This window comes from Microtus oregoni, unplaced genomic scaffold, assembly GCF_018167655.1.
Source record: "Microtus oregoni isolate MIOR12 unplaced genomic scaffold, Mior012 000021F_ref0000039, whole genome shotgun sequence".
In the NCBI taxonomy this organism is placed as follows: domain Eukaryota; kingdom Metazoa; phylum Chordata; class Mammalia; order Rodentia; family Cricetidae; genus Microtus; species Microtus oregoni.
Window position 1 is genome coordinate 39,243,290 of NW_024543080.1, and position 24,368 is coordinate 39,267,657.

Genomic DNA, 24,368 nt, shown 5'->3' on the forward strand with positions numbered 1-24,368 from the left:
GATCCAATACTGTGAAGTGGAAAATTCCCCAAGTAAACACGGTGTACATTTTAAAGTACTTATTGTTAGGAGTGGCAGCATGAACTCTCCGCTCCTGTGCCTTGTCCTATATTATGTATCCATGCGGTGGGTGCTACTGTTACTTCTCTTGGTCTTCAGTTATCACACCCACTGTCAAGATATCAGTGTTCCTCCTGTCCCTACTCTACTTACGAACTTCCCAAAGCACAAGAGTGGTGTGGCCAGGGCTTAAGAAGCCCCCGGGGAGCTGTTAGGAGCTTCTACAAAGTATCATCTCACTCCCACAAGAAGTAGGAACACAGCACCGAAAGGAGACCACATTTGCATATGTTCATGATGGTATGTTGCCCGGATGGCTCTACGTTATCGTTTGCTATTGTTCATCCTTTACTGTGTGGAGTTTATAACTAAAGCTTATCATAGGTGTAGCGATGCAGGGACAGAAAAGCAGCATAGGCAGGGTTTGGAGCCTTGTAAGGGTTCAGTCGTCTGTTGGTGGTTCTTGCGCTGCACCTCCTGGGTGGTTAGGGATTGCTGTGTAAGTCTGCACTAAACTTTCTAGACAGGGCCTGCCTTCCTTGTGTTCTGAAAATTGGATTTTGCTAAGGTTTTTGTTGTTGTTGTTTGTTTGTTTTGCAGAAACCACACACAATTTCTTCTTTCCTTTCCAAAATAGGAAGAGAGAAGACACTTGTGAAACAGTTTGAGGCTCAAAGCCCTTCAAGATTTCTTCAGTTTATCTTGTCAGTCTTTCATGGTTATTTATTGTAATGCCATGACTAAAAACTTTCCTCTATTGAGTCTACTCAAAGTAGTAATGAGTTTGCATTTGTGTGTGTGTGTGTGTGTGTGTGTGTGTGTGTGTGCCCACACTCTGCCACTGAGTCGCTTTGGCTTTGTTTCCAGACAGAGTCTCACTATGCTATCCAAGACAGCCTTGAACTTTTGATCCTTCTGATTCATCTCCCTGAGTAGCTGGGATGACAGACCCAGGTTAACGTGATCTATAATAGAAGGAGCTGTCAGTTCCCCAGTTCTGTTTTAGTAGAGTACTTATTGGAGTAAATGCCAGGATTACAACGAACATATAGTTGGCAGTATTTTGTTTGAGACATGAACACATCTTGGTGTAAGCCTGGGCCTCAGATGGTGGGAGCGGAAGTCCAGCTGTGAGATGAGCCGTGCCCACCACTGTACTAAACACATTGTGTATTAGCTGTTAAGTATCCAACAATCTAAAACCTTGATGCTCAAAACCTGGCAGTTTCTGAGTGTCACATCGGATTTTAGAGCATTTTAGATGTTCAAGACATTTCTGATTTCAGAGCATTTGGGGAGTTTTAGATTTTCTGATTCAGGATGTTCAGCCAGTTGCATCTGTGCATGCCCTGGAATACCCAAGCCCTCTGAAATCTACAGTACTTTTGGTCTGAAGCGTTTGGCTATTCAACCTGTATCCATTCAACCCTCACAACAACCATATAAATAACCATTGTTATTTCCATGTTTAAAAGAAAGGGGCAGTGTTAAGGGCTCAAGAGAGCCTCTACTAGGAGCACCCAATATGTTGTGAGCCTTGACCAACAGAGTCGCAGAGAACGGGGCCTTTAGTAAGCTGGTTCATTAACAAAGCTTCTCATCCATTCAGCACCAAGTACTCCCACGAGAGTTGTTAGAGCATTCCAGTCTTCCCAAGGTCCTGAAGAACAGAGCCTGTTCATCTCTCAGAGTTACTAACTTTGTGATCTCTCCTGGAAAGAGAGAAAGGAGAGAGAGAGGGAGGGGGAAGGGAGGGAAGAAGGGAGGGAGGGAGGGAGAGAGAGAGAGAGAGAGAGAGAGAGAGAGAGAGAAAGAGAGAATCTTCCCTACTCCATCAAGGCTGAGATTATGAAAAGACAAGTCCCCAGAGTGGAAGCCCTTTGTGACGCTGGCTGCCACCAACACAAGCCTATTCCCTACACTCCCCACCTCCACCAGGGTCTTGCTGAGGGGCAGTCAGTCCATCTCTGTCCTGGAATAACCCCCGGCTGCCTGGATTCCCTCACCCACCTGTCAGGACCTTGCTGGCTCCCTGGCTTCTGGCGGCCTGCCTGTCATTTTGTGCCCTCTTCCTGGCTTTCCATCTGCCCTCTCTGCCCATGGCTCTCTCCTCTTTGCCTGGCTTCTCACTTGATCCTTGCCTCGAGTACCCTGCTGTTCACATATGCTCTGGTCACACCATCACCCAGTTCTAGTTTGGGTTTTAAGTGGGTAATAAGTGCACATGGTTTAAGAAGTCAAAACTGAGGAAGAGAAAGGAGTAGAAGGGAAGATGGAGCCAAGCCTTACGTCCAGCACCCCACGTACTCCCGCCTCTACTCCCCACCCTATGGGGAAATGGTTTCATTAGTCTCTTGACTATATTTCAGAGTTTGTGCAGATGCAAAAAATAGTCACTTTCTCTATACAAATAGAACCCCCTCCCTCTCTCTCTCCCTCCCTTTTTTCTTTCTTCCCTCCCTTTCTCTCTGTCTCCTGTGGCTCAGACTGGTCTTGAACTCACAGTGTAGCTGAGGATGACCTTGAGTTTCCTACCTTCGTGCCTTACAGATTCATACTGCTCTTCCTGGTTTATGTGGTACCGGGGCTTGAACCCAGGGCTCTGTGTATGTACCACCCAGCTCAATTCCCCCACCCCCACTCTTCATTTTTAAACTTAGCAACATAATTTGGGTCTCCAGGTTTTTGGCCCCTTTTCAGTTTACATAGCAAATAAAGTCATGTCTGAGGCTTGCTGGTTGGCCATCCCTCGCTGGTGCACACCTGGGCTTATCCAGTCTTGACTAGATCACCTTCATGCACTTTATACACACCACCCACTTGTCCCTGTCTCCTCCCTGGTGCGTCACGCCCTTTCCGGTAGCGTGGACATTCAGCACATCTCCTGTTGTTGGGCTCTTGTCTCTGGTCATGACCTTTGACCTCGCTATGGATGCCTCCTCATCACTGATTTTTACTTCTCATTCTTGACAAGTCATCTGCATTTTAAGTTTCTCCTTCATCTCTGTTTGCTCAGTAAGAAATTTGCCTTTTAGAACAAAAAAAAAATTGAAGGACGGTTCTCAGTATTTCCACCGAGTCTCTTTCTAACTAAGCGGTCCCAGCCTCAGGACTGTCTCCATCCTTTGTGCTCCTCTCTAGCTTCCATGAAGACTTCTATTATAACGACACGGCTGGATACTTCATTATTGGTGGGAGCAGGTACGTGGCAGGCATCGAAGGGTTCTTTGGACCCGTGAAATACTATCGCCTCCGCAGCCTACACCCTGCACAGGTGAGCCTGGGGGATCGAGCAGTTTGCCGGCAGCGTGCGGGACAGTGGGCCACGGGAGAAAGGAAACACTGTAAACAAAAGAGTTACCCAAGCGGACTGAACCGTGCCTGGGCTCAGACACCAAACATAATTAATATCGAGGTTTCCCCTGAGCCAGTCCAATAATAGATTTCTGTTACTGTGCAGCTCATTTAGTACTCATAAAATGGAAACCATTTACTTCCTCTGTTTTAATAACTACTAGCTTAATTATAGAGTAGATTTTTATCAGGCTGTTGCCTATCCAGTGATTAAGCTAATGAAAGGAGAGAATCTTAGTTATTTGGTAAAGCGTCTTTTCTACGCTATTATTTAAAGTATCGGAGGAGGCGATACTCCAGCAAATTAAAGCCCTGATGCCAGTCCGCCAGTCTTTCTCCTTCTCGGCAGAAGCCCGTGCTGGGGTAGGCAGACCGAAGAGGACTTTGGGTCCCAAGCTGAACTGGCTATACCTTTATCACACATCCCAGCACTCCCACAGAGGGTTACCCCAGCCATCTCCAATCCTTCGAGAGGATACAGGACTCCCTATTGTGTAGCTTCCTAACAGTGTCTTCTCAGCCCTCCTGGGAGATTGGAAACCCTACCAGATGTCTGACAGGGGACTGTTCCCTCATTCCCTTGACCCTGTTGGGTCCAGGCAGAGATGCAACAAGAGAAAATAGGACTCCTGATTTCCTATCTTTGAGATGTCAAAGAAAGGAAAAGTCATGTGTTCACTTGTTCAGTAAACACTTCAGAGTGCCTGATTAGTGCCAGACCCTGGGCAAGCATCTGGCTTAGGATGAGTTTCACACACTTTGTTGTTGTGGCACGTGGTGTAATGTGCCTGTAATGCCAGGAGTCAGCAGGTGGAGGGGGAAAAAAATCAAGAGCTCAAGATCAGGTTTGATGCCAGCTTGGGATGCAGGAGACCCTGTCTCACAAAAACAAAATAAAAATACTTTTTGGTCCCAGGGATCGAACATTGGACTTTATACTTTCTAGATAAACACTTGACCACTGAGCTTTCTCTCCAGATTTAGACTCTTTCCTTTCTTAAAAATATTTTTTAAAAAATTCTTTTTGAGACAAGTTTTCAGTAGGTTGTCCAGGTTAGCCTGGAATTCACTCTGGAGTTCAGGCGGGCTTTGAACTTTTGATCCTCTTGCCTCGGTCTGTTGAGTAGATGTGATTGCAGATGTGTGTCAACAGGCCCAGCTTTTAAAAAGTGTTTGAAGATAGCCTGTTTAATATCACAAACAACACACACACACATAATCTATGTATTCATATATGAAACTGAAATAAAAGTGTTACCAAGAATACCTCCTCCTGCTGGTTGAGATGGCACACACCCGTAGGATTTGCTGAAGGAGGTAGAGGCAAGGAACACCACGAGTTCTAGAACAGCCAGGGCTACAGAGAAACTCTGTCTCAAAAAGCCAAAAAGAAAAAAAAATCCTCCTTCTCTGCTGTGTTCTAAAGTTTTGAATCCTTTTATATAAAAGCAAAAGAAACCACTGCTGCTCACAACTAGTGAGCCCGTTTCATGACGACGTGCATGCGAAAACGCGGAGTTAAATTTAATTCCCCTGGTGCTGAGGGGCTTGCTCTTGGGGATTTAGACCTGTTTGTCATAAAGAAGTCACATGACTTGACTTTGCTCACTGAGATGCACATGTGTATCTGGCTACCCTTCGGGCTGTAGGGAGCTGTGTTTTGGAGCAGTGGCCCTGCATTGGCTCTCGCAGACTGAGGATGCTGCCAAGCAGAAGGAAGTGGGAGGAGGACCTCAGGTGGCAGGCACAGCTTGGGGAAAATTAGCATCCCTGGGGAAGATTGGGAAAGGACCAGGCCTTCAGGTCACACTGATGTGCAAGAAGCTTCGCCGATGAGATGGGACACCAGGCGCCCGGAGCTAGCATGGCCTTGAATTGATCCTAGTGGCAATGGTATGCACATCCAAGTGACATGATTGCTGGTGACGTCCACGAGAGACCTCAGTCCGCTGAACATACTTGACTCAGTATTAGCTGTGGGCATTTCATAACTTGTAGTTCATGCCATCTCTTGCCTTCCTGCAGATTCTTAATCCCTTCGTTGAGAAGGAACTGGGGGAAAAAATCAAGTTATACTATGAGCGGTGCGCTGAGGTGCAGGAAATAATAGCCGGGTACGCTGCCACTGTCCAGGTCGGGCGTGAGAGACGGGACACATGTAAGTACAGGGCATCCTAAGCTCTGAGTTTGCATGGACATGCTTGGCTGCGCTCTGCGGGGGACTGAAACAGAAACATACACTGTGTATCACTTGGCCCAGACAGCAGCAGGATCAGATGCACCTCCAGCCTTCCACAGACGGATGGGAACCAGAGCGTGCCCTCCACGTCCATCCCCCCCCCCCCCCCCCACCTATCTCCCGAAAAGCACCGGCAGCATCCGAGAACTGAACCCGGTCAGGGTTCCCACCATACCTGATCTTATTTAAGAAAACAGACGAATGAGCATGTTTCAAACCTTGCCTAGAGGTCTCCCTACTTAGAAGGCAGTTCTAAAAAAAAATGCATTGGAAAATTTAAATTAATCACTAGAAATCATTGTACACATCGGTGTACTTTTGTTTTCGACCATTAATATCTGAACAATGACTTTGCTGTCTGGGGCCCTGTTTTATTCTCAAATCCTTAGAGTCAGCTCAGGAAAGTACTGGGGAACTTGGCAGAAGGAACAGCTCTCAAACAGACTGCTTTTCGGGGTGCTCATTTTGCCCAGGACCTCCTTTCGCACCCCAGGGTCCCAGCTCAGATTTAGCACTTGTAAATGCTTGTGCACTTTAGATCTTCACGTTCGATGTAGTGACACTGCAGTTAGCCATGCATGTCCCGTATGGAAGAGAAATTCCTGTGGGACATTTGTCCTTAGCAAAAGCAAGTTCAGTATCTCAGTCTTGCTTGCATGGTCTAGGTCCTCCAGAGTGGAACTTCCAGTCCCAGGCCAGCGAAGGAGGGGTGCATAGATGTACCCCAGTCATGCCCCAGCCTGGTAGGGTCACACAGCTGTCAGAGAAGGTGGCGGGTGATAGGCACACCTGCAGTTCTAGTCAAGAGTGGACTCTCAGGCTGGCGGTGTAGCCCAGAGGGTAGAGCCACCAACAACCTAAATTCAAACCTGACAATGTAAAGTCAGTCTCTGGGATCCACATGGTGGAAGAAGAGGACCAGCAGCTCCAGTTGTCCTTTGATCTTTTCTTGAGCCCTATGTACATGCCCCACCCTCCACATGCATACACACATAAGATAAATAAACAAAATCTAATAAAAAAAAAGACTCCATCATCCTGGGCTAAGGAGATGACTCGGTTGGTAAAGTATTTGCAAGTGTGCCCAGAACCCACATTAAAATTCGAATATGGTGTCACTCGCTTATAATCCCAGCACTGGGGAGGTGGAGCCTGGGGCTTTCTGGCCAGCCAGGCTAGCTCCCGGGTGAGCTCCCAGGACAGTGAGAGACCACATCCTAAAGGATAAATGACATCTCTGAGAGTAACACTGAAGATCGTCCCCTGCCTCAGCGTACCCACACATGTGCACCCCTCCCGTACACATGGGAGCATACAAAATGTGAAAGACTAGACAGACCGTCCTAACCAGCCGCTGTGCTTCCCGCTGAATCATGCAGAAGCAACAATGCTGCCAGGAGAGGGGCAGACACACAGGAATAGTGATGCCCCAAAGAGGAAACGCTTTTGGGTAATTTACACAGCACCAGGCGTGAGACCTTGAGGCGAAAAGCCAGTCCTATATGCTGACCTGTTTGGTGACATCAGGGAGATTGTCCTAGTCTTCAACTGTTTCACTTCCCTGGGGGCTCTTGGGCCTGGCCTCCTGGGGGCAAGCCAGAGGCCAGCTGCTCACTCTGCAGAGTTAGTCAACAGCCACCAACATCCTTGGCTTGTTCTCTTGGATTTGACCCCAAGGCAGGGCATGGCTAATTTCAAATCCCCGAGGGACCCAAGCCAAATCCAGGAATGTTAGTTTGACCTCCTATTCCAAGCACCCCTCAGGGAGGACCGTTTTGAGAAAGAGAATGCCTTTGCTACTCCTGAAGGGGTGATGTCTTGTACTTTTGCATAGGTGACGTCTATAACTCCTACCTGGACCTCAAGCGCAGGTACGGGAGACCAGAGGTGTGTCGAGCGTTGCCAGGGGAGAAGGAGCTGAGAGACAGGCACCCCAGCTTGTTCCAGACACTACTGCAGATGGACCTGCTCACTGGTAACTGAGCCCCTGCCTAGGTTTGGGGTGCTAACTGGAAAGGCGCCCTGCTTTTCTGTCTCTCTTACTCACTCGCTCGGTGATTTATGCCTTGATGTTATTTTTAACTCTAGTGTTCTAGTTTAATTTTTAGATTTAAATTCTGCCCTTGTGTGTCCACAGCACTGAATATATCTATGCACATTTCCAAAAACTTAAATTTAGGGATCACTCAAGCGATTCTTTATCTAAAGCCGGGGCTGCACACGGACAGGCCGCCGCCAGAATTGGCCTCCAAATGGAGTTAGTTTGCAAAATATCTTTTTGTGTATTTGAAAAGAATTTCATTATCGGTATCTAAAAACTTTCAGAAAAATGCAGATTTCTAGCTTTACTTGAAAAAAAAATCTTCAAAGAGGCGGCTTCCCTGGGCCTCTGTTCCTGCGATCAGGGATCCTGGAGGGAAGGCCCAGGTGTGGGCATGCTGTCTACACACAGCCTCTCTCCTCTGATTTTCACTCCTGCCATCTACTGTCATAGACCTTGCCTGCTGGGCCCTGAGGCATTTGAACTTGAGCCTCCTGGTTTGAAGTTCATTTCAGTGTAGTCTCAGATTTACGGGTCCCCCCTGGATGCTGGCGGTTTCTTCTTAGGCCCACTGCCATGTGAATTTGCTTAGTTAAGTACACTCTGTAGGGCCACAGCGGATCTTGAAACCATGCCTGTTAGAAAGAGATGGTCACGTGGGAAGCACACCAAGCAGGTACATGTATAGATCCTGGTGATAAAGACCCGTTGTGTTCCTGGTTACAAAAGCAGGCCTTTGAGTCGAGGACATGAGAGCATGACCTCCGATGAATGGCGGTGTCCCGGGGCACAGGCCTTCTTTATATACAGGATATTTGTTCTTCTATTCTTTAATATTGACTGAAGGACTGCTCAGTCACTTAGCTTGATTGAAGAGATGACAGAAGGTGCCTCCTCTTGAGTGATGGGCTTCCACACAAAGACAAATTGTAAGTCATTTTAGGAAAAGCAATGGAGGTGAAGGCACAAAGAGAGGCATGGCTGCTTCTGGGCCCAGGTGTCCCAGAGGGCTTCCTGGAGGAGCTCCCATCGTGACTGCTTCTTGAGGTATTTTTTCAGATGAGAGAGGCAGGAGTAGGTGCCGAGGCAGGGAGGAGGGAGCAGCACAGTGTACTGAGTGACTCCTACGGAATGGGAAGCCAGAGATGACCAAGGAGATGACTCAGGCAAAGCTCAGTCACCAGCTGGAATCCGCGTGTGCCTATAACTTGTCGGAGGGCTTCGGGCTGTAGGTAGAGAGTAATCAGAGGGCTTTTCTGATGTTGCTCTGGCAGCGGCCAGGGCAGGAAGGTGAGCTAGAAGAGTATGGAGCAGGAAGGGGATCCCGTAGTCTTAGGAAGAAATGGTGGAGGCCTGAGTAGGACAGTGATGGCGACGGAGTCTAAGGACTTGACAAGGGTGGCTTTGTAGCACACGTGTCTGCTGGGTGATGTGACAACACACATCATGCTCCATGACACCAGTGTCTCTGGAACTGGGTCACCTGGCTCCAGTTAATTTAACATTGACTCACTGTGTGCTTTTAGGCAAGTGTTTGTTCTCGCTGAGCCCTGGGTGCCTCATCTACGTACTGAGGATGGTGGTGGAGGTGGTGGATGTTGGATGGTGGTGGGGGTGGTGGCAGAGATGGTGGTGGTGGTGGATGTGGTGATGGATGTTGGGTGGTGGTGGGGGTGGTGGTAGAGATGGTGGTGGTGGTGGTGGATGTGGTGATGGATGTTGGGTGGTGGTGGGGGTGGTGGTAGAGATGGTGGTGGGGGTGGATGTGGTGATGGATGTTGGGTGGGGGTGGAGGTGGTGGTTGGTGAGAGGTGGTGGTAGAGGGGGTGATGGGAGCCTCCTGTAGTAATCCTTCCCTCCTGGTTCAGTGAGCGGATATGCGTATATAACACTGGGGGTTGGAATGGGAATGTAGCTAAGTGGTAGAGCACTTACTTGCCTAGATTGTGCAAGGCTCTGACCCTAGCACTAATAGATAGATAGGTAGGTAGGTAGATAGATAGATAGATAGATAGATAGATAGATAATAGATAGATAGATAGATAGATAGATAGATAGATAGATAATAGGTAGATAGATAGATGATAGGTAGATAGATAGATGATAGGTAGGTAGATAGGTAGGTAGATAGATAGATAATAGATAGATAGTTAGATAGATAGATAGATAGATAGATATAAATATCACTCCAGACCTTGCAGCATCCCTGATCTTCAGCATTGTATTCATTTGGGCCAGAAGGGTCTTTGTTTCAGGGTCCCCCTGTGCATTGTAGGTACTCCACTACATGTTCCCTTCCACCCAGATAGTACCAGTCATGTCCACCCCTCTCTTCCAAAACGTCTCTAGACACTGACCAGTGCCAGGGTCCCCAAGAATCCCAGTCACCCCAAATGCTATGATGACTGAGAAGAGGTACCCCATGTTTTCCCTGTAAGGTGGTGGAGATGTCTCACACCTAATAAATACCTAAGGAGAGGGAGTGCATGCTGGATGTTGAGGAGTTCAAACCAAGCTTCCGACCACAGCCACCAAAACCGGTGCCTGTGATTTCTGATTGTAGTTAAATATAGCGTCACTGGTGGGAAGAGAATCGAGTCATTTTCACAATGCATTCTTTTTAAAGAAAATACTCTCAATACAAATGCTTCCCTGTTATTTTTACAGCTCACAGTTTTGTTTATTTGTATTTAGGACTATTTTATTCTCCTCAGAGGCCTGGAAATAAAATCAAATGAAAAACTCAAATCATGAGCTCGTAGGACAGCTAGAGCTAGCAAGTCCCACCGGCAGAGGCCAAGCTGCTGAAGCCCTCAGGAGAAGGAGGCCTCCCCGCCCCCAAAGCCAGATCCACCCTAGGATCTACCATTAGACTTGTCAGTCAAATGCAGACAGAGTTCAGGCCAAATGAGATCACCAGGAAGCAATGCTCCCAGGCTCTGTGCCTCTCCTGAAACCATAGCTGTGGGCTCCTTGGGGCACACAGCCACGACTTGCCTCCTCTACCTTTCCCTGGGGACCTCAGAGCAGGGGTGCAGGAGTGGAAGAGAAGGTGCATTTCTGGAGCCAACACCCCTTTCTGCCAGAGGCATCTGCTTTCCTTGGTTGGGTTGGAAAGGCCGCGGAGCCTCCTGCAGGGGCAGGGTACACACACCATCAAATTCATCTCTGCCTGGCATGATGCCCTTGCTTGGGGCTGTAATAGCATCATCTGGCTAACCCAAGAGAGAGCAATTGGTGTCATATCTCATACCCAGCTTCCTAACAAGGTTGAGAAAAATGCAGAAAACTTGATTTTAAAAGTTGAAGGTAGAAAATCAGTTTACATGTTTAGTGGCCTTCACTATGGTCTCTTACCAAAAGAATGGTAGTAAAGCTGCCAGGCCTGTGTCCTTGGTCTCTTGAGTACCCTTTCTGACAAGGTCACCCTTCCGTTAGAATCTGGCTAGCCCCAGCATGCTCCTCACAGCTCATCCGTAGAAAGTGTGTCTGCGTTCTCTCTCGTACCGTCGTCCTGGCATGTCTTGCCTCATTGATGGGCAGACTGGTGTAGACTTCCCTTCACTATGGTTTGCTTTTGGCTTTTGCCACATGGGTTCAGGTGATAGAGACTTGATCACTAGTGTGGCATTGTGGGACGGAAGGGAAGGTTCAAGAGATTATAGTGTTAGGGGTTGGAGTGGTTTAGTCAGTTAAGGAGTGGCTGTCCAGGCAAGAAGACCTGAGTTTGGGTCCCTAACACCCAGATGAGGTTGCACATGCCTGTAATTCAAGTACAGGAAAGGCAGAGACCAGAGGATCCATGGAGCTAGCTGGCCACTTAGTCTTGCTGAATTGGTGAGGCCCAGGTTTGGGTAAGTGGCAAAGTCTCAAAACTTAAGTTGAGGAGAGTGAAGAACCTTTGGCTTCCACACAGGTGCATACAAGTGCATGTGTATTCTTGAATACAAACATATGTATGAGACAAACACATGAAGTCTTGGGTACTACAGGCACTGCCCTCAGAAGGGATTCTGGTTGTTCTCATGGGATCTCTGAACTTTAAAGAGACTGAATTATCATGAGACTAAGTGCAGACATGGACTCTCTCTTTAGACTCAGGTTTGGCCATGTGGCACCACTCACTTGCACTAGCTCCCACCATCAGATGGTCCCTAGGGTCAAGCTGAGGCCAGCAACATCTCCTTTAACTTCCAGAGCTGTGCCTTAAACTAAACCTCTTGTCCTTAAAGGAAAATACCATGCCCTGAGCATGTCACTTATAGTAATCAAGGCATGCAGGTGTGTGCATCCTATTTTCCACATCTGAGATAGGCTTGGAAACGGACTTGAGTGGCAGACGTTTGATCTTAGAACTCTTGCTGCAGGGCTGGGATAGGTACAGAAGATAAGGCTCTCGTTGAGTACGTTTTTAACTCATTCTCAACGGTTCACGCCTTAATTCACTGAACAGGTATTGGCTGAATGGCTGCCGTGAGTTAGAATAGAACAATAGAATGTTTTTTAAAATATTTTTTCAGTGTGTGGGTGCACGATAAGTATTTGTGGATGTTCATAACACAGTGTGCATGTGGAAGTCAGAAAACCATTTTGTGATTATTTGTTATTCCTTCCACCTTTATGTGGACTCTGGGGATCAAACTCAGGTCACCAGCCTTGCCAGGCAAAAGCCTTACCCCCTGAGCCATCTTGCCTGCCCAAGTTTAGACAAGATGTTTTTATTTTCTTACACTGGGGATTGATCCTGGGGCCTTGTATGTGCTGGGCAAGCATGCCAGCACGGAGTCGCAGCCTCAGCAAGGCCGTGTTTTAAACAAGAATTAGTTGGGCCACAAGAAAAGGTAAACAACAGCTTTCTTCATTTCCTCAGAGAAACTAATTTGTGGAATTAATCTTCCTGGTTTTTTAGTGTGTGTGTGTGTGTGTGTGTGTGTGTGTGTGTTACATATATGTGTATCACGTGCATGCCTGGTGCCCAGGGAGGTCAGAAGAGGGCATTGGATCCCCTGGAACTGAAGTTACAGACATCTATAAGCCACTGTGTGGGTGCTGGGGAATCCAACCCAGGTCCACTGGGAGAGTAGTCAGTGTTTTTAACTGTTGAGTCCTCTCTCCAGCCTGATGTTTTCTTTTTTTAAACAGAGGAGATGAGACAAGACAGTGGAGATTCTGATTTCTTATGAGGAATCCTTTTTCTTTGGAAGCATCTCCTTATGTATCCAGCCAACATTCTGCTTCCGGGCCTCTGCATATGCCCATTTCAGACTTAAGAGTGATTCCCCCTCCCTCTGCCCGCCCCCCACACACTGTGTGATTTCATATGGTGCATCTGCTCCCCCGCCATTGAAGCCAGCATTTGAAAGGAGAGATTGATCGGGAACTATGCAGGGGCGGGGAAGCTTCCACTCCATTGGCAGATGACATGAGCACAGAGTAGTCTGCATGTCCCCACCTTGTTAGGTCAGCTGCTGTTCACACCGTTTGAGGGCTGTGCTAATTGACTGTTCTTCGTACAGTTCAGTACTGTCAGGAGTACTTACACGCTATGCTTCAGATCACCAACACTCTCTGTCTTGAACAAACTGAAATTTACACGTTTGTTTTTAAAAATCCCATCTACCTGACCCCAAGACTCTGAAAACCACCATTCTACCCTCTGTTCCTGTATCAGTACTTCAAATGTTCCCTAGAAGTGGCACCGTCTAGTTTTTGTCATTTTGTGGCTGGCTTATTGCACTTAGCATAATGTCTTCACTCATGGTATAGCCCGTCAAAATCTTCTTTTTTTCAAGATTCCATTGTCTGTCCTGGCTGCATTCGATTTATCCATTCATCCATTGGTGGATACTTGGGCCCTTTCCACCTCTTGTCTATGTGATAATGCCGCTTTGAACATGGGAAGGCAAATGTCTCTCTTCAGCCATGTTTGCTCCCAATGCTTTGGGTATGCTGAAAGGAGGCTGGAATCTTCTCAGTCCTGCACAGGTAGTATGCACTACCAAAGGATTTCGGAAGCGTGGCTCATCCTCTGATCTCTGGTGGCGAGGTGTACAGGTGGCCAGATGTGAAGGAGTCTCCGAGGTTCATTGCAAAGCCCAGTTTTGGACCCATAGAAGGAGCGCCTCCTGGCTCTGTGCTAGGCCCTGGGGCGACCACACGGAGAGTGAGACCGCCCCCTACACAGCTCTAGGCCAAGTGCCCGGGGCTGCTGTGGGGAAAGCTTGCTAAATGCTGACAGCTGATGTGCTAACATGCTGTAAAACTCAGCTGTTCTCACTGGTGTATAACAGGGCTTGTTCTCCACCTCACAGAGTCTGCGAGCCTTTGAATTAAAGATGGCAGCACTCCTGGGGTACCCAGCTGCAGTGCATATAGATGCTCCCAAGACCCTTCCTCCCCTACCCCGGCATTCCAGAGAGGGCTCTACATCCCGATTGCCTTACTCGGTCTGTAAAATCGGCCATGCCTGCTGTCACTAAGTTCCCACTGTGCACGGTGCCAGGGTCGCATCCAATACAAGATCCTTTGATCAGGATGTCAGCAGATTGGTCAGCCTTAAAACTGTCTCCTGAGCCTTGAATTCTCTAGGAAAATGGCAGTTGCTGGGGCATAGAAATGGCCCTGTTAGCATTTGGGTTTTTTTTGTTTTTTTTTTTTCTGATGCAGCAACAGTAGAATTTAGCCTACGTGGTTTTCATTATTTAAGAGTTGTTCTGGTCGTTTCATTCTTTTCTCCTCCTGTCACACCAACCTTGTCAAAACGGAGTAGTTTGAAAACAGAAGCCCGTTAAAGAGTGCTGTGGTACCAGGGCCAGCGGAGTGCTGGGCAGAGTGGCACTGGGGGCTGGACTCCAGGCTCGAGGACCGGGGACAGGGAAGAAGACCACAGAGGCTCACATTCAGGTAGGCAGGGGTCCGTGGGGAGAACCAGGCACCATAAGAGCAGGAGGGATGTGCGAGTGAAGCTGCCGTGATGTCCGTGTGCTCCTGGGGACATCTGCCCCAGGCCGGAACTGCGCACCATCTCCTTGCCCTCCTTTCTGCGGGGCACCACTAAGCCCACATGGCTGGTGCCAGTGCCTGGAGGAAGTCTAGGAGCTGCCAGTAAACCGTGCTCTGGGACGAGGCCAGGTCCAGGCCTGGGCTCCTCTCCCAGGGCTGACACCATCTGCCTGGTTTCCGCAGAGCCTCTTGCCCCCCTCCACCCTCACCCCACCCCTCCACCCCCTCCACCCCCGGCTTTGGAGCACAGTGTAGAGAAATGGCTGCTCTGCACAGTCTGCCAAGGGGAACACGGCTTCTCGAGAATGCCACTTTGATCTTAATTTGGCCCACAGTTCTACTGTTCTCTTGAGGAAATGTGGAGCGTGGGCATGATGGACATGCGGTTATGTGACCCAGTAACACCAGGGCACCCCTTCCCTTTAGAGCTACGCTTGACTGTTGGAGAGCCATCGCCTGTATCATTAGGATCTGAAAGCATTGCATTGTTGGGTTTTCAAATACGTTCGGACAGAGGTGATGAGGAAGAAAACAAAGAAATGGGTTACAGTTTTCCCACCTGCAAAATTACAATACTGAAAGGAGAGGGGGAGGAGGGTGGGATTAAAGAAAGGAGGAAGGAAGGAAGGAAGTCAAGTTTCTGAACCTTAGGTAAATATTCAGAAAAGCAGGCTGGATAGCACTCTGCAGCAGGTGTCTAGTAGATGTGAGGCCCTTGGACCCACCTTCGGCACTACCCTAAAGTAGAAATAACGAGGAAAAAATGTCGCATCTGTAGTGAAGATGTACAAACATTTTTTTCTTATTATTTGCACCTAAATGGTGCAGAATAATGCCTCTTTCCTGAGCATTCCCACTGTATTAGAAGGAAGGGGAAAGAGGGACAGCTTGGATAGGACCGGGTTCCCAGTGCTGAAAGACATGTGGTATTGCAGCCAGCTCTTGGTGCTTCTTGGAGCCGTCGGGACCTCAGATCAGAATGCAGATGAGAAACTGCGTGTTTTTGAAGTCAGTAAAGTTGATGAAGAGGACTCCTTACAACAGCGAGTGATATTTCCTCCTTATACTTTTCTCCTCTTTCAAACTTCTACTTTGGATGCTCTTTGCCACTTGGAAGGCTGACACTAAAAATGACTTTTCTATTGATGTCTCTGTCCCTCTCCCAGGGAGTGAGGGTTCCTCTCTCCTCCTGAATTCTCAATCAGAAGCCGGCTCCAGCTCAGGCTATTGTCTCAGATTGTGCTGTTTGGCTCTTCTAACAACCAGCACACCCCTTCTGATATGAATGAGGAGTAAAAATGAGTCGCACCGTGCTGCTTGGAAAATAGGACTCAAGTGATGGCTTCTATGCCTTTTGTTCCTTAGCGTCTGGTACAAAAAGAAAGAAAATGGAGAAATGGTGGCTTTTCCCATTCTGTTTATTTCTTCATTATACCATTAATCTCCACAAACAAGACATGTTTTCAGTTACAGACTAGCAAGCAAAAAAATGCATATGCTAAACCAGATGGGTGAAATTAACAGTTTCATTAAACTGACTTTAATATCGACAAAGACACCATGGCTTTGATTTTTAGACAATAGTTGCAATCCGAACTTTACCAAATGTGTGAAGTGAGTAATTTTACCTTAGAATCATTGCTTTTATTAAATCCAGTAGTGCAGAAAATTGTTTAGATTCTTGGGCAGAGAAAATATCAATTGGTGATATTTTTGAGGGAGGGAGTTAAGAATTTTAATATAAAAAATATGAAATGAGCAAGGCCTTTCTGTCTGCAAAACTTTTGGGGCCCAGGATAGACTGAAGGATTCTGGGTATGTTTCCAGCTACCTGGGCAATCCTGACGCTGATTTCTGGGGTTCCGTGGCAGGGGTCAGTGGGGCAGGTGTTTCATTTAGAGTTTCGTTTCTTTTGGAGCCTTCCCTCCTCAGCACACGAAGCTGATGTCCCTGTGTACTCAGCAAAACCCATCATCTTGGACTTTGGCAGGGAGGTGAGGCCAGGATGAATCGTTAACAATAATGTGGATGCCACTTTGCAGGGAATGACCTGCAGAAGCATCTGAAATGCGCACATGTTTAAAACTAAATCTATGAAGAAGTTGCAGTAGGATCTGTGTGTTTGGATCTCTATTGTTCTCATTGAATTCATGGAGAAGGTTCTTAGCAAGGGAACGGTCCAGTAGCGAGGAGTGCTCCTCTCAGTAGGGCAAAGGGAAAACCCAACAAAAGAGACTCCCAGAGTCCTGGTGGAAAAGGATGCTATCCTGCAGGCATAGGCCAGCAGGAGAACAGAGAGAAGCATCTAAGGCCACCCATCACTGTGGTGTTTGTTATAGCAAAATCACAAGGAGCAGCCCAAGAGTCTAAAATTAGAGAACTTGCTGCAGCCATAAAATACAGGGTGGTTGGCCCTCTATGGGCTCTGCGTCTCTACACAACCAGGATGGATCAACGATATTTAGAGCAGTAGGCTGAGGGTGCACCTATGGTCTCCAATGCTTAGTGTGTGTGAGGGTCCTCAGGTCAGTCCCCAGCACTGAGAACACACACACACACAATCTGCAGTCAACATGTATTACATACTTTTCTTATTACTAGTCCTCACGATTCACTGCAACAACCATTTCCTTAGCGTTTCCAATGTATTGAACACAAGGAATCTCGAGATGGTTTGGAGTTGAGGTCATGAGCCGCTGTTTCACAGTGACAGGAGACAGGTGGTGTCACCCACAAAATTCATGCTCTAGAACCACACGATTGAGTAGGAAAAAACTCCACAATTGTCTCAAACTGTTCCAGTACATTTAGATTTGTGTTAGGCTGAGTTCCTAGCTGTTTTTGGCCACATGTGACCACAAGCTGCAGAGAGGATCCTCCTGATAGAGTTTTCAGGTGGATGTCCACAGAAAGATGTGCATTGGTCACATGCAAATACTCTGCTATGGACAACTGGGGAGGATGCTGGAAATAGTACCCCAATTGCTATCATTTCTATCTATCTGTCTATCTACCTATTTATCTCCTATCTATCTATCTATCTATCTATCTATCTATCTATCTGTCTATCTATCTATATTCTATCTGTCTGTCCGTCTGTCTATCTATCTATCTGGAGGATGTGGGCATGTGCATGCATGTATGTGTGAAGGTCTGGGGACAACACTGGTGTCCTTCCTCCCTCACTGTCTGCCTTTATTTCTTGAGACAGGCCTCTCACTGAACCTGCAGCTAATGGGTAAGGTTGTGCTTGCTGGCCAATGAGCTCCAGGGATCTTCCTGTCTCCCTTGCCCTAAGACTGGATTACAGACATGTGCTACAATGTGTAGCCTTCCATGTGCATGTTTGGGGATCTGAATCCAGGTCCTCATGCTTGCACAGTGTGCACTTCATCAACAGAGCTAACGTCCTCCTTCCTCTGCGGTATAGGTGCATCAAACAGACCATAGGGAGCTATTAATAATCCATAGTTAATTTACAAGAAAAAGTCAGGCTGGTGAGATGGCTTCATGGGTGAAGGGCTTATCACCAAGCCTGAAGACCTGAGTTTGATCCCTAGGATCCAGATAATGGAAAAAATGCAGTGACCCTTGCAAGGTGTCCTTTGAGCGACACATTCATGCTGTGGCATGTATGCACCTCCACACAGCCGCACAAAAATAAAGAAGTAAAATTTAATAGAAACTTAAAGCATAAAAAATGAGGTCAGAATCTATAGTGGCATAATATGCCACTTGGGGAAGAGAAAAAATATATGTAAATAAATGCACACATGAATTGCTGTGCATGCAGAGGAAAAGTCTCCAAGCATAGGTACCAAGCGTTTTAACAGCTTTTATCTTCACCCAAGACAGAGTGGGGGAGTGCAGGCTTCTGTTTTATTTAAAACCATTTGCGTTGTTTGATTTGTCTTACCAAAACAAATAGTTATGTTTCTTACATAGCAAATAGTTATGTCTTTCGTGAGTAAAGCAGGCAAGCAAATAAACAAAGAGAGAATACGGAAAAGGCGCCCTGCTGTTCCTACACACTAGGATGGCTTTCTCAGCTGCTGTGCTTTTGGGTGTTTGGGATCTGTGGGGCCTAAACAGATGCAGATGGAGCTGGGAGGGTGTCCATCCCTGTCTTTGGATACAGACCTGCAGACCGAGACCGCGTCTGCCTTGGCTGGGGTGGGAAGCACATAAGGACCCCCAGCAGCTTGTATGTTTGTTTGCATACCAACCACAGTTTCTCTTCCCTCCTCTCCTCCTGTTCCCTCCCCCACCTTGCTTCTATGGCCCCCTTCACTCCTCCATCTCCATTCAGAAGGGGCAAGACAACAAAGAGTCAGCTCATGTGTCAGGGACAGGTCCTGGTCCCAGTGCTAGAGCCCCCCCAAAAGACCAAGCTACACAACTGTCTCCCAGATGCAGAGGGCCTAGGTCAGTCCCGTGCCGGCTCCTTAGCTTTTGGTCCAAAGTCCATGAGCTCCCACAAGCTCAGATCAGCTTTCTCTGTGGGCTTCCCCATCATGATCTGGACTCCCAGAGTTTGGCCCAGTGTTTGGCTATGAATCTCTGCATCTGCTCCCATCAGTTACTGGATGAAGGGTCTCCGATGACAATTAGAGTAGTCACCAATCTGATTACAGAGGAAGGCCAGTTTAGTCATCCTCTTCAATATTGCTAGGAGTCTTAGCTGGGGGCATCCTTGGTGAGTTTCTGGGAGTTTCCCTAGCACCAGGTTTCTCCCTAACCCCACAATGGCCTCCTCTATCAAGATACCTACCTCTTTTATTACGCTCCCCCTCTGTCCTGCCCCCAACTCTACCATCCTGATCCCTTATGTTGTCATTCCTCATCCTCTCCCCCTCAAACACCATCACCCCTAGTTTCCCCAGGACATCTCATCTAGTTCCTCTTCCCAGGGAGATCCTTGCATCCTTCTGGGGTCTTCCTTGTTACCTAGCTTCTCTGGGGCTGTGGATAGTAGCCTGGGTATCCTATGTTTTACATCTAAAATCTACTTATGAGTGAGCACCTACCATGTTTGTCTTATTGGGTATGGGCTACCTCACTCAGGATGACTTACTTTTTTTTTTCTAGTTCCATCCATTAGCAGCTTATAAACAAATGTGTTGATTTCATAATGCCAGCTCTGGATCTTTCTGATCTTGTGTGTGTGTGTGTGTGTGTGTGTGTGTGTGTGTGTGTGTGTGTGTGTCTGTCTGTCTGTCTGTCTGTACACACACTTATGAATCTCTATGTGAAGATGCACATGAGTTGTGTCCATGCCTGTGTGTGGAGACCAGTGGGCACCGCAGATATTGTTGCTCAGACATCATGCCCCATGTTTGTTGAGACGGTCCCTGTAGTTTTTTTTTTAACTCTCTTTTTTGGGGGGGGCAGCGGCTATATCCAGCTCCCAAATAAATACATGGAGACTTATTCTTTCTTATGAATTCCCAGTCTTAGCATGGCTTATTTCTAGCCAGATTTTCTTAAATTATCCCGTCTACCTTTTGCCTCTAGACTTTCCCCCTTTCTCTATTTCTATATATCTTTTCTTTTGTTCCTATTCTGTCTCTGGGTGCGTGGTTAGGTGGCTGACCCCCCCCCCCCCCCAATCCTCCTCTTTCTCCTTTTCTCCTCCCCTCTCTTCTCTTTTTTCTCCTTCTATTTATTCTCTTTGCCTGGCAATCCTGCACCTCCTTGCTCCTGCCTAGCTGTTAGCCATTCAGAACTTTATTAGACCAATCTAGTGTTTTAGACAGATAAAATAACACAGCTTCACAGAGTTAAACAAATGCAACATAAAAGAATGCAACACACCTTTGCATCATTAAACAAATGTTCCACAGCATAAACAACTATAACACATTTTCAACTAATATTCCGAAACACGTCTCACATTGGCCTCAGGCTCACCAATTCCCCTTGGTTAGCTGACCAGCAAGCCCTGACATTTCCTGGCCCTTTCTACCCAGGATTGGATTTATAAGTAAATGCCTCTCTACCTTGCTTTTTATGCTGTTGCTTGGGATCAAACTCAGGTATTCATGTTTTGTGGCAAGTACTTTACCAACTAAGCCATCTCCACAGCCCTCCTGACCCGTGTTTTCAAAATGAACCACTGCAAGGGAATTACTCTGCAGTAAACTTATTCTAAACCTCTCCTTCTGGACAAAAATTTCTCTGCTCGTTCCTTTCCGGTGTGCTAAGAAGAGTGATTTATCCGTTGTCTCCTGAATGCTTTTTAGCATGACTTTTTTAAAAACAGGATGAAGAACATAAAAACGTTGGAAGTACCAGTTTTTTGGCAGGTGAAACTTCAGTCAAGGTTGACATTTAATTTCACATTCAAGCTGACACTGTTTACGCATAACTTAGGTCCTGTGTTTCCTGTAAATAACATCTTTCCATCCTGTATGATCTTCTGTAGAATGGCACCAACACTAGTGCCTGGCCTCTCCTAGAAGCATTCCTTGGTTGCATTGATGAATAAGCGAGATAGATAGCGAAGACAGACTTTTAAAGATTCTAACAGGCACATCATGGAGCCATCACACTCGCTCGCTTGGCTTGGACACTGATCAGCATAGAGATTGATGAGACATTTCATGAAAGAAAGCACCAAACATATTAAGGCAGACCAGACAATCCCCCATCCATGCTGGGAGGGCCCTGGTGAATATATCTGCTTGCCTGTCCACACGGGGGTGAGTGAACTCTGGCTTTCTCGTGGCATGGCCTGTCTAGCCAGGTTCAAAGGTTGGCCCAGCCCTTTGCCAGGCTTTGTAACTGTAGACAAGTTATTTTGCTTCTCAGGCCTTCATCCCCTGCTGTGAAGGAGGAGAAGGCTAATAATAGTACCAGCCACCTAAGCTTGTGCAGATGCAATGGCCTCCTTCGCATAGGACACTTGACCTGTGTTAGGTGGCTGCAAGCCTTCCTAAGAGTTGACTCATTCTTTTCATTATGTCGAGAGACCCACGGGCAAAACTGGAATCGAAAGATGATGAGGAAGCATCTTAAAAATAAAATGCTCTTGCTCAGATTTTGGGAGCGGTACCAAGGAACTATTTCTGGGATAAGACACATTCTTCTTCTGCGTCCGTCTCAGAAGAGTCTCTCTGGAAGTTTCGGCAGCCCTGATTGGGCGGTGAATTACACTGAGTGAATGACTCTCTTGAGGCACTCTCTCGGCTCTGTGAGGCACAGTCTTTCCTCTAGGATACCAGGCTGTCATTTAGTGCCAGAGGAAAAGCTTTTTACCGAGTGACACCATAGCTTCCCCCAGAGGGTTTAATTTACTTCCCCAGAGGGTGGTATATTTCAAGGTACTGCAGGACCCACCTTGTCAATAACAGAGGTATTTAATTGACTTTCCCTCCTTCTCCAGCCACATCAGCCCTGTGGTAATTAATTCTGTGTACTGCGAATTGTGTTATTTACAGTGCCATGGAACCAGAATGACTCTGTGTTAGAAATCGGTGGGAGGATATTTGAGAAGGCTGTAAAGAGACTCTCCGGCGTTGATGGCCTCCACCAAATTAGCTCTGTCATCCCCTTTCTGATGGATTCCAGCTGCTGTGGCTACCATAAAGCATCCTACTACCTCACTGTCTTCTATGAAACTGGATTAAATGGACCTCGGGATCAGCTGCAGGTGGCGTATTTCATGGGTTCAGGAGCATCTGTCACCTGGGTTATGTGTGCAGAGAGATGGCCCTGCTGGCACTGGATGTGTTGCGGCTCCTTGGAGTCCCCTAAAAACCTTTACACCCAGGGAAAAAAAATGTCCTTGGCTTGTGGAACTCCACAACAACCCATTTTTAGAGGGAAAGAGCTACTTCTCAATTTTTGCACATGGCTCTCATGTTTGGTAAACCAGTCCAGGGACAGTTTGAGCAGGGCCAGCTGGAACTGTGTCCTTCAGAATCAGGGACCTCTTCCCTGATAAATGCGATGGTCCTCACACCGAGGACCGCATGTTGAGGCTGTCACATTGACGCCGTCACCTCATATTACTCCTTGGCTCAGAAAAGCCTTCAGATCTCTCAGCAAAGCGTCGCCACATCCACCCTTTCTACTATCAAAATAAATGCCGCAGTAGACTGTTTTACTTTGGGCCTTGAATCCAAATTGATTATGCAACGTGCCTAACATTTTAAAGTCACATTTTCCTAAGCGTATTAGTCGGGGTTCTCTAGAAAAACAGAACCAATGGGATTTGATATATATAGGAAGAGATTTATTCTGAAGAATCAGCTCATGCAATTATGGTGCCTGAGAAGTTCCCTGCTCTGCCATCTGCAAGTGAGAGGCCAGGAAGGCTGCTGCTGCTGGGTTTCCAGTCGAGGTCAGAAGGTCCCAATAACCAGGGGAGTGGTAGTGGAAAGCCCAGCCCTTGAATGGGGCCCCACCTCAAGCAGGTAGACAGGAAGCCAAAATGGATGAATTCCTACTTCCTCTGCCTTTGGTTTTCTTAGGCTCTTAATGTGTAGGATGCTGCTCCCCCATCCTGGGAAGGACCATCTGCTTTACTCAGCCTCCCAATTCCAGGCCTCATTGGAAACAGCCTACCAGACTCCCTGAGAAAGGATGCTGAGCCCCTGCCAGCATAGTCACGTTGACAGATAACACTATCACAAGAAAACACTACATGCTCTCTGATGACTTTTAATTCCTGATCTCCGTGTGCGATTGCTTGTCTTTGTATGTGTGGCTTTTGTTTTAGTTTTTTTTTTTTTTTAGGTACATTAAATTGTCTAGGATGGCTGAGATTATAGAGAGGGAGCAGGGCAAATGACCTTTCAGTTTCGGGGGATTTTATTACCTTATCTACAGCCTTGTGAACACTTTTATCATTTTCCTCCTAACAGGGCATGCTATACAGTCTGGTTGGAGGCCAGGGCAGTGAGAGGCTGTCGTCACTGAATCTTGGGTACAAACACTACCAGGGTGTCGACAGCTATCCGCTGGACTGGGAACTGTCATACGCGTACTACAGCAACATTGCCACGAAGACACCCCTTGACCAGCACACACTGCAGGGAGACCAGGTAGGAAAGAGATGGCTGGGGAGGCTTACGGCCTGGTTACACAGTCCTGGGCAGCGTGCTGGAGGCTGCACCTGTGTCTGGTTCAATCTGCTGGCTCTCCCAGGACGTGCACTGTCGGAGGGAGAGCAGAGCTTTATTGTCCTGTCTCCGGTTCCCATTTCCTGCTGGTGTGCAGGTTCACGCTCTGACCTCAGGCGTGAGCCCACATCTGTGAACTGCCCATGAGTGGGCAAACTGGTGCGTGAAGGAGAGATTGGCTCCTGAGGTAGATTTTGGTCTTGAAAAAAAGGAAACATTGCAGAAACAGAAGCATTTTGTCCATGTGAGACGGTGATGTCTGGATGTTAGGAAGGAAGGAATCAAATTGAGAGGAGGCTTTAATTTCCCAGCACCACTCCCTAGCCATGCTAAACAAGCAGGGTCTGCCGCACATAGCAGCCAGCTCTATCTCCAGCCAGGTGCCCAGTGCGGGATGCTTAAGAAAGGTCTTCTTTCCGTGGACCTACCTTCTCATTGCTGCCAGGTGGCTGACGCTGAAAGACAAGGGGGATTTAGCACCCATCCCTGCTTCCCGGCTCTGCTGACTTACTGGACAAAGAAATCAGTGGCTCACATCTGCCAAAAA

At 47.3% G+C, this 24,368-nt stretch overlaps 1 protein-coding gene across 1 annotated transcript in view; it reads left to right on the plus strand.

The window, feature by feature from the left end:
- Sel1l3 (SEL1L family member 3) overlaps positions 1–24,368 on the plus strand; it is a 110,526-nt gene that overhangs the window by 36,288 nt on the left and 49,870 nt on the right. Inside the window, exons 7-11 of the mRNA XM_041671294.1 lie at positions 3,202–3,334; positions 5,440–5,572; positions 7,488–7,628; positions 22,136–22,347; positions 23,564–23,743. Coding sequence (XP_041527228.1) covers positions 3,202–3,334; positions 5,440–5,572; positions 7,488–7,628; positions 22,136–22,347; positions 23,564–23,743 — 799 coding nt within the window. The remainder of the gene's footprint in view (positions 1–3,201; positions 3,335–5,439; positions 5,573–7,487; positions 7,629–22,135; positions 22,348–23,563; positions 23,744–24,368) is intronic.